The sequence below is a fragment of the Dermacentor albipictus genome, chromosome 3 (genome assembly GCF_038994185.2).
Source record: "Dermacentor albipictus isolate Rhodes 1998 colony chromosome 3, USDA_Dalb.pri_finalv2, whole genome shotgun sequence".
Lineage (NCBI taxonomy): Eukaryota > Metazoa > Arthropoda > Arachnida > Ixodida > Ixodidae > Dermacentor > Dermacentor albipictus.
Genome location: NC_091823.1, coordinates 65,797,536 through 65,808,602, shown reverse-complemented (window position 1 = coordinate 65,808,602; position 11,067 = coordinate 65,797,536). Strand labels below are relative to the sequence as shown.

General features: G+C 45.7%; 1 protein-coding gene across 1 annotated transcript in view; it reads left to right on the top strand.

Annotated features, from left to right (window-relative positions):
- The first annotated feature begins 5,454 nt into the window (after window positions 1-5,454).
- LOC139057708 (cell adhesion molecule Dscam1-like) overlaps window positions 5,455-11,067 on the top strand; it is a 98,746-nt gene continuing 93,133 nt past the window's right edge. Inside the window, exon 1 of the mRNA XM_070536451.1 lies at window positions 5,455-5,594. Coding sequence (XP_070392552.1) covers window positions 5,522-5,594 — 73 coding nt within the window. The 5' untranslated portion in view covers window positions 5,455-5,521. The remainder of the gene's footprint in view (window positions 5,595-11,067) is intronic.

The window sequence follows — 11,067 nt, the reverse complement described above, 5'->3', positions numbered from 1 at the left end:
TGTTCGTAAGAGCCTGGCTGTAGGAATATCGAGACTCACCTTTCGGCGATAACCGGGATTGCGGATGAAACGGCGCGTAATACAAGAGGAACGAGCTGCCACCACAGTGCCTTGAAATGAAAGCCGAGCCTTGATTACATACGCGCCGACCATGCAAAAGACACTGTTCATGAGTGCTCAAGCGCGTCGGATGTATTTGTCCGATCTTCATTATCATCGACCATAGGTTGTCGCAATAGTCTGCAAATGAGCGCACAGAGGAACTGGCTGTCTGAGTGACATTTTTCATTTCAAAAGAAATATGGGAAGAGAGGAGGGGGTGGGGGGAGAAGGGAGGCGTCATTGCAACAGACAGTGCATTATTTTACACGAAATTGTCGCGGGACATGCATTGTGCCGGCAAAACCTACAATAAAACATGTTTCAAAAGATTAATAGTGTCGCTTCAGTTCGGCGCAATCAGATAGCGGCTATGAAGTGAAACGATGGTGCATGGAACAGCGCATCTTGGCTACACATCTTGCGTGAAGAATTTACAGATCACTGCTAGAAATATTATCGCAACAAGCCGTGAGGTTAAAACGACGTTCCTACACCTACCACCCATGGAAATCTCCATACGCATGTAGAGACTTTCTCCACATCGCATATTCTCTTATATATGATTTAATAGAGTGACTGAGGCGACAACAATAGTAAATTGTTGCTCATAGTTTAAGAATTAACAACTGGCAATTGTTTAATTATTAATTCCCCTTCTATGGTAGCCCAGTGGCTACGACGATGCGGTACTGAGTTTCAGGGCATGGGTTCTATCACAGTCACGGCGGCCGCCTTACGTTAGGGGTGGAATGGAAAAACGCAAATTCGGTGCACGTTAAGGTAACCCAGGGGGTGGTGGTGATGATGATGCTCATGATGATGATTAATTGGCATCTCCTCTGAAAAGGGGCGGAGACAAATAGTGCTCGTTACCTACAGGTCTCAGTGGGTAAATCTCTTCGCATTCCAATTGGGCGTGCTGAGCGGTCTCCAGATTTTTACTGCAGCATACACATGTCTGATCTTGTTGCGAATATTTGCTCCGGTATGTTTTTGTCCTGAGGCAACCAGCTCGAGCCTCAAGTAGCAAGGCACTTCGTTTCGTGTTACTGTGCACATTTTTCCTTACAATTTATTTGTGCTCAATCTTGCAAACCTCTATGGTCCCTTTTGTTTCCATTCTTTGCGTCCAATTCGCTGTCTCTTTCTATCACTTTCTTTTTGATGACTCCTAGTTGTCTAGTCACACTTTTAATTACCATGTACTTGGTTTCCAACTTCCTTGAGACTACTTCCTCCATTCTGTGTCAATGCTTTTCAGCCAGAGGTACTTGTGTTCTTTAGCCACCTATTTAGGTTGATCCTTGTTCATGAGCCTTCCTTCAAAGCCGATTTTGCTCAGTGCTTCTCCGACTTCAAACGAGACCCAACCCATGTCAACCTTCACTGCCTTATTTGTGGTTTTGACGTGGGCTTCTAAAGATAACCGGCCTACCGGTCTTTGGTTATCTTCCAACCACGACGATATATCTGATTTTAATCACAGAATGGAATGTACAAATGTTAGCGCTGGCACCATTACTTGTTTTCATATTGCGTGCACCACATTATATTCACTGTGCCCCCGAAGTACTCTGTGTTTCATTACTGCTGCACTACGCTCCCCCCCCCTTTTTTTTTTCAGATTATCTTGGTGAGTGCTCTAGTCTTTCCTTCGTTTGTGTAAACGCTGAAAGTTATTTCGGAGCGCCCTACAATGGCGTGCCTCATAATCAAATGGCGGCTCTGGTACGTAAAACTCCAGAATAAAAAAAAACACAAAAATAAACAATACCAACATAGCGAATACTTAAATAAGCAATATATCGCGCTTTGTGCAATGTAAACACAGATATACATCGTTCCCGTCATTCTCTCACTTGAAAGCTCCTTTAGTTATAAGAAATGACTCCGATTAGATGGCAGAGAACAAAAAGTTCTGATTCCTTGCGGCGCAAGGGGACGACACTCTCAATATTACCAGTGCGAATGAAAAATACCGAGACACATCACTGCCTAACCCGAAGTACGCTCCATATTAAGAGCAGATCTGCCACTATTTTCCTAAAAGAGGACGCTTTCTTTGTTTCTGTTGGTTAGTAGGCTGATTTAGTTTACCATTTCGTTAGTACAGCCATTTGTAAAGCTATTTTTACCAACGCTCTTGTGTAATTTTTACGCTGACAGCTTGCAAACAAATGAATGGTCTACGTAGTCACAACGCCCTTTATTTTGAAGTTACTGTCCGTCCACTGCTGAACAATGGGCCCGTGCCGGATCACGTGCGCTGGGCCACTCCGCACTGATTTCCCAAGAGGCTATGGTGGCTTCCACATGGAGTTGAGTAAAACCGAGCCATATCGAGCAGAGAGAAAAAAGACGCAGATATGTGGCGAAGAAAAGAAGAAGCATTGACAATGTCATTGTAACGACGGCACTTCGCTCGTATTCGAAGTCTCTTCACTTGAAGTCCGGCTGTGATGGAACCGTATCAATCGTTGCTTTGGAATGCTGGCACTGCCCCTGCTTTTGCGCAGTCATTCATTTTCTGTCCTCTCCGTTATTGTGAGAATAGAACATTGTCTTCTCTCTCGAGTTGCTTTGTGCGACTGCCGACACATCTTGCTGTCTAGTCCTGGAAAGTGTCGCGGCAGCCTGTTTGTTCATCTGTTACTCGCATCAGTCTTTCATTGTTATGTATTTTCACGAACATGAGAGAGGCGTTAGACGTTAAGCAAGCGACGTCGCCTGGTGCTTCTCATTTACGGCATGAGAGCAAGACATATGCATGAGAGTAGCCGACTAGAGCAACGCTGTCCACTTGTTTGTGTGGTATTTTGGATGTCTTTTCATGGGCTCACCGCAGTGCACTGGACCGAAATAAGAGCTATCTTCTCTAAAGGGGGTCACTCATTTCTTTCTGTCATTGTGCTCCGTTAGAAGCTGTTTGCTGCTCAGCCTACATCACTCAACAACGAGCTATATTAACCTTGAAAACGATAGTGTCAATGAGGCAGTGAAACAATATGTCAACGAGCCACTGAAAATGGACCTATTACTAGTCATAAATATTGTTACGACGGCTACCGCCGTTCGTAAGCCGTGAATGAGACCCCTAACCACAAAAGGCAATGCATGTGTGAAGAAGAAACAAATGCAAAGGGGGGGGGGGGTAGGGAGGAGGCACATTCTAAGTAGTAACCTAAAATATACATTCCTTCAATTTGCTGTGCTGGCTGTAAAATTTTATTTGCTCGTCATGGAACTCCCGATGTTCCCTTCCAATGTTGGCCACATTTTTTTAGAGGAACTGCCTCAGCGCGTTAATACTACTTCGTAAATAAACGTCAATGGGATAGTGAATAGTGGTAAACAAGATTTCGACTTAGATTGGGAAGCTTTCCTGAGCTTACCGTGAAGCTCCTAAGTTTGCCTTCACTAAACTGATGTTGTCTAGTGGTACCGGCATCTACGCTCTGTCTCGGTTTCCCTTGATCCCACCGCGCAACATTGGATGACGCAGACAAGGCTTCGCGATATCAATCGCCACCAAAAACTGCGAACATTTGCCTTTCCCTTACAGAGTCTGCAAGGTTGTCACAAAACGGACCTCGCTACAAGGTTTTGTTGCGTAAGTCATCGGGTTGGTACTTTGATCTGTCTCACTCACTACATTGTTTTTAATTTCCGCCGGTTCTAGTTATGGCGATTTATGACTTCGCATGTTTACATATGGAATGCGGTGAAACCTATAGCACCAGAAAGGACAGTAAATATGCAACTTCCATTAGCAGGTCATCCAAAACATTAAGAACGTTCATTTGATAAAGAACAACAAAGAAGTTACGATGGGCACACATGAGCGCTAACTCCGCCTTTCGGCTCACGTAAAAGGCACTAAAACAGGTGAAAGTAATTTTAAGCCCTGTACTTCAATATCTCTTGTAGCCCCAGCCTGTTTTACCGATAAGGCCAACGAATCGGGCAACATCTCACACCATTTTGTTCTACCTCATGCACCAACTCCGCAATTAGGCAACAGCGAGCGCGTGAGAAACGCCAGCGGCCGTGCGGGCTTCTACCGCTTTCCCGTTTCAAGCCGATGCCTGAGCACGAATGCACGACGAGGAGAGGAGAAAGCGGGGAGGAGGGGAATACCACGACTGACGCTCTCGACGTCTCGCTATGCTTCCCCTTTTACTCGCGGCGCCGTGGGGAAGGCGGGAAGGTGAGCGCTCGACGAGAGGTCGTCGCTTTGAAGGAGTTAGGGAGAGGGCGTGCGGCTGCTGGGGACCGCGAACGCCCCTTTCCCCACGCGCACACACGAACGCACGTAGTTTGTGTTCGGAGGCTGCGCAGCACGGGGGCGGCGCTCACGCGGCGACGCGAAGCGCGGGACTCGCTGCCTGCGGCTCGCACTGCCGGAGTCGGGCTTCGACGAAGCCGCGCGCCGGGCTGTCGTTCGTGCGCCGATTCAAGGAGCGCGTGCGGGCAGCGCTGGTGGTGCGTTGGTGACGCGTGTGCGGGTGGCCGTCTCCCGTTCGTACGGCCGCTACTTCTGTCAGCCGCGTGACACCTGGAAACTGCCGCCAGTTCGTTATCGTTCTCATCGCGGAACTCGAACGACGTGCGTGTTATTTCTGGTGACGAGCGAGCGGCTCAGTGGACACCGCACTGTTGTGCTTGGCTCGTGAGTGTTTCGGGAATGAATGACGCTCGAAGAGAGTCGTAACGACGGTGCTGACGGTTTTTCCGAGCTTTGTGGTAGGTCGATTTTGTGGGCTATTTGTAATGCGTGTTTATTTTAGTGTGTGCGGAGCCCGAGGATGTAGGCTTCAATTACATATCGCCCAAGGAAGGAACTCTATGAAAGAGAGCCCACGAAGAGGGACAACACTGCCGGTTTCGGCCACTTGAGCGGCTTGATTGCCTTTTGGCGATAGACTTTGGAGGCAGGAGGATCTGATGGGTCATCATTATCACTAAAAAAATTAGGTTCTTGGTGTATTCACTGGCGGCGCTGCATCTCACTTTTTGCTGGTTCCCCATCAATTACATGTGAAGGATTTACTGACATGGAACGAATTTTCCTGCTCTAAGTATATTGGGTTGTGCTTGTGCCCCATCTCCGAATTATACAACTTTATTGACTGAGCGTAGCACTGCCAAGCCCCAGGATAACCTTTTTTCATTTCACGTATTTGTGCTTTGGACGGCATCTCACTGCGTTTTCAGTGCTTTATCTGTGCGCTAAAAAGACACGGCGTCGTGAACCTATCCGACGCCTGGCGGCGGAAATATTACCGCGACAACGGGGACGACCGATAACCGATATTTTCCCAGTGCTTTGTGCGACGAAGAGACGATTGGGTACTTTGCTTGAGCGTCACTTGCTGGTGGATTACCAGTCCTTCACCGGACTTTACTTGAAACTAAGATTATGGGGTGCGGTAGGATACCCTGGACTGCCTTCATTCTAGCCAAGCTCCTCATCTTCAATGGCCTAGAGTCAGGTGAGACTTTTATATCAACAGTATACAGATCGCGTTTTTAAAGTTTCAAGTTTGAGAATTCCTGAACTTAAAAGTATATTGTCACAACGGTCTCTCGCCCAATCCTACTAGCTGTGCTTTTTGTGTTAGTTGAAAAAAATATGCATAACGCACGAAGTACACAGCCACTGCAAAATGCAAAAATGCCCGTGTGCCGTTCCTCGCGTGCATGTTAAAGAACCCGAGATGGTAAAAATTAATCCAGAGTCCCACACTACAGCGTGCCTCAAAATCATAGCATGGTTTTGACAAGTAAAACACCACAATTTACCTTCTTTAGCAAGTAACTTCGGACACTTAATCTCTTTCTGTTCCACACACAAAAAGTGATAACAAAAGTAGCAGCAGTAAAGAAACGGCTGCCATTGTGGAGATTTCAATCAACATTTAAGTTCTGCCGATGGCGTTACATAAATGCGGAATACACTTTACGGTCTCTTAACCTTTCACTGAGGTTTCCTCCATGTACTAACAAGGCTTAAAGATCCAAACAGACAGCTGTATTTGAGCCCAGTCTATAGTATGAGACACAGAAGGCACAGCTGATACGTCGCTAGGCGACTTGTGCTATGGCAATTAATGATATAACCCTATGACTATTAAAGATATTTCAAAAACTTTTTCACGTTCACCTGCTTGCCTTTTCTTAGTTTTATATCCACCGCATAGCTCAGGAGAAGTGGCGCAGCTGATGCTGTAGAGAAAGCTATTTGTGCGCGACAGTTCCGGTCGAAAATGGACTAATGTGTCCATGTGCTGCCGAAAAACCTTGAAATTTCTACGTACGCCAATCCAACTTACCGAGATTAATTTCACTGTGTCTCAATTGAGCTATTTTTTTACACAGGAAAGCGAGCTAGATTGCGTGTTAAGGCTATGCGGATGTCCAGACTACGCAACAAGATCATATCATGAGTTTCTTCGCTCGAGGCCATTGTCGCGAGTCAATTTGGCCAACTGACGCATAACTTGCTTTGACTAGACATACACTGAAATACTACGTTGGGGCCCTGCAATTTTACACCATAAAAGACTTCTGCAATAACGAGAACCATTTCCACATCTTTATAGGCTGCCAGGGAATCATGGTAATTTCAAGCTCTACTTCACTGTCGTAACCGATGAGCCGTTGCATTGCTTCTTTTTGTGCAAGAAAAGGTGAGGCGTGCAGACAGGACACAAGAGAAGAGAAATGGACAACACGGACGCCGTGTCCTGTCTGCACGCCTCACCTGTTCTTGCATAATGAATCCTTACTAACTAGCTCAGCTTTCTGCCGTTCTAAGCTTCTTTTTGTGCACTTCCTTTCCCTGAAATCCAACTTCGCGGATGCACTTATTGGCAATAAGCGCACGCCGATGAAACGACGCAGTTGCATTCATCTTATTCTCCGCTTTTCAAGCACACTTCTTTATTTAATTTTTTTCTCGCGCCGTAACAAAACATGTATTGCTGAATGCAAGCATTTTCATTTAGTTTACCCTACAGGTATTGAGCCTCTTTATTATATGCGAAGCTGGTGTCGCATTCTAACGCGACAGCGTTACTGTGCGCGTGTCGCTAAAATCTGGCGCTGGCGTCGGCGTCCCACGTCGGCGTTCGGCATCGGACGTCGTATTGATTAACCAATTTTCGAACCATGTATGCGCAGGCCTTCCACATGATGCAATAAATTGACTGAACTAATTCAATTTTTCAAGCTAAAATGCGTAGAAAAATTGTAAACTACGACTTGCACACAACCTACAGATATGATAGCTCTCGGGCTGTAATTTGACTATACGAGGAAACAATAATTACGTTACGCGAAAACTCGAATAAACTCCTTAATACATACATACCGGCCGCGGAGTTCACAGATCGGCCGCGGCGTCTGCCACACTGCGCGCGCCGGTGCGATGGGTGTCTTGGAGGCCACAGAGCGGAGCGCCTGGTTCCTTGCAATAACTCCAGGAGGCGCTCGCCTCCGCCGCATCACGGTCCACGCAAGAGGGCGTCGTCCCACCACAAAGCTCGCATTCGTGCATAGCGTTCGCGGCAAGCATTTTCCAGTAAATATTACGGTTACATACGCTCCAGTTGCCAGTAAACGTGAGAAGCAGTCAGGGATCTTTGAATGATATCGCGTTCCACGCTTAGAGGCGATGCTTAAGCATCCAACAAGTTTTCGCGTTTTTTATCTCTTGTGTATTACTCTTTATAGGGCTCCCTTTCACGCCGCTTTAAAAACTTTCGCCATACAGTGGCAGTCGCAAAGCGCCTGCCTGTGCTCTACAGCACGAAAGTGTAAAGAAATGTGTAATATTAGGAGAAACACAAGCACATGAAATGCTTTTAGGCGATGAGGAGCGGAAGAGAGCAGCAGGAGAAGCTCTCTCCTAGAGCATGTATCAATGCCCACGAGCGAAATTTCTCCCTCACTTTCTCCGAGCACGTTGACTAGAGCATAAGAAAAGTTTGACCCATGACCTGCGCCTTTTTTTTTCTTCCTTGCAATCTTGCGTTGCAATCTACTTCAGGAGACAGGTTTGCGTGCGCTCCGTTTCACAGCGATCGCTGAGTTGGTCGCACTACTGCTATTTTAAATTACTAAAATTCTAGGATTGTACGTACTAAAACCACGATATAATTACGAAGCACGTAGTACAGGTGAATCCCGCGTTAATTTTGACCACCTGCGGTTCCTCACCGTGCATTCTTTGCACGGTACGCGAGCGTTCTTGTATTTTGTCCCTTCGAAACGCGGCACCCGCGATCTAGATTTGAGTCCGCTTACCCAGGCTTAGCAGCGCAACGCCAAATCCACTACGTTATCCCGACGAGTGTGCTGCTCCTGTTTTTAGTGCCTTGCAATCGGTGTGTGCGAAGTTGAGGTAACGGTTATGGCGCCATAGAGCTGCCGAAGTGAAAACGTCAGCAGTAATCAGCCACACGCAAGGCTCTTCTTTACTGCAGAACATATCACTAGCTGCAGACTGAGACAAAACTTATCGTTGTCTGCTGGTTTTAGTGTTTTGAAATCACCTCACGCATTATGCGTATTCTTTTTTATATTGGACTTCTTGTGACTTCATATACGGGATATTCGTATAAGAGTTATAAAGCAGAAGTATATGTACGTGTAAGGTGTCTAAATGCATTGTAGATTAAAATTAAATCTTAAAATTTCATCGTAACGAATATATATATATATATATATATATGGTGCAGGCAGTCGGATATCAAGAGTGTGACTTAAACATAGGAAGCATAATGCATGGCCTATACTCAGCAAACCAACTGATTATGCATTCCTATACAATAATATCTCTCACATAAAATGCACTCTCTGCAAATGTGTTCTCCACGGACAGAAATAAAAGGTAAATAAGTTGTTCTAATTGTCCTTGATGCAAAATTGTTTGGGCATTACAGGGATATCCTAACACAGTAGATCTATTTTTTGCACATCTCTACCTAAACTCATACATTGGTGCATTCCAAGTGTTTAGAATCACAAAGGATGTAGTTTCAAGAAAACGCAGAAAGAGAAACGCCTCTTTCTTTTTGAGCATATATCTAGAAAGTAAAGAAAGTATATGAGAAAATATAGTCCTTTTTTTCCCGTCTTCATTTTTTGCATTCGTGTTGTTGATGGTCCCCAGCAGACACGGCATCGTCGTACGTTCTATCGGCAGCAACGACGACAAAGGGGATCGCTTTAGGGTAATGAAGCGCGTCTCACCCGGGCACGGGAACTATAATGCCATGAGTTGCGAGCGCACTGCATTGCACGCCTAATTGAGGAAGCCAGATTGATGGCCGCTGGCGTTCACAGAAACGACGACGCATGGCTCTCCGGTATTTAGGCTTCCGTCCCTCGTGGAATTCACAGCTATTTAGGCGCTCGCTTCCAGCCGAATTGGACACCGGATGGCGTTCCGCGCTGATTTAACAGACTTCAGCACAAAATCAGAGCACGTAACGTTTAACGCTCGACGTACGACGTTGTTTATTTATCGATTCGCGTCATTTAGCGTTCCGCTCCGCGTTACAAGGGCGTGAAGATTTAAAGCAGGAATTGGGCTTTGACTACGACAACCATGCAAGCTAACTTTCACTGGTGTTAACGTGATCAGGCTCAAGCATATTTCCCGTTTATAGTTTGTGTCGCAGAGCCATTACATTTTTTGATATATTAGATATTCACATTACTTTCTCGCTAGCATTAAAGTTATTCTACCAGTGAGCGAAGTAGAAAACTTTGCATGAACTAATAGCGAGTTTTTATATTACTGGGTGGCAGCCGTCTTAAAAACGTTTGAACAAAGCTTATAATCCCTATCAAAAATTATTCGACAGCTGAAGACACTGCCGATACTTGCATAGTTATTGCGATGCACTATGCTAATCGTAAATTTATTCTGTATAAGCAGCATATTGTCATATAGCATAACGTATAGTGCTCTATGCAGTTCGTTGGCTCGTGCTGCTCTAGGAAATGTAAAGAGTAAGTTTCTGCCTACTCGCAGAGTAGGTGGAATGAATGGTATGGGCGCAATTAGTGCCATTATACTCGAAAATTAACCACATCTTATTATACTCCTGTAAAGGGTGCACAGCCGCAGATGAAGGTAATGTAAGACAAGGTCACTGTACCACAGCCTTTTAAAAATGGAGCCAGTTCACTTGGATTAAGCAGCGCTCGCGTCAGGCAATAATGTCTGGAAACCTAATCCAGGTTTTCCCGCAAGAGGCGAGAATCACTCACAGATTAGGTAAAATGAACGGAACGTGCACAGTTAGCCACGATATATTCGAAAATTTAAACCCCATTGTACTATAGCCCTGTAAAGGGTGCACCGCCGTAGAAGAAGGTATATTGAGAGAAAGCCAGTGGACAGCATCCTTCTGGGAAATGGAGCGAGTTCACTTGGATCAAGCAGAGCTCACACAAGACAATACTGTCTTGAAGACGGCTTAATGATTTCATAGAAGAAGCGAGAATCGCTCGCAGAGTAGGTAAAATGAATGGAACGGGCGCAACTAGCACCGATATACTAGAAGATTAACGGCATTCTGCCAAGGCCCTGTAAAGGGTGCACCACCGTAGAAGAAGGTATAATGAGACAAAGCCACCGTACAGCATGCTTTTGCCAAATGGAGCGAGTTAGCTTGGTTTAAACAGGGTTCCCGTGACCCAAAAGTGTCTGGAAGATGGCTTCAGGTTTCCCCCAAGAATAGAGAATTGTTCGCAGAGTAGTTAAAATGAGTGGTACGGGCGTAATTAGTGTCATTATTCTCGAAAATTAACCACACTGTGCTAAAGCCCTCTAAAGAGTGCACCATCGTAGAAGTAACAATGCCGAGACAAAGCAGCCGTGCAACATTCCTTTAGGAAATGGAGCGAGTTCATTCGCAGTAAGCACGGCTCGCGCGAGGAAATAGTGTCTCG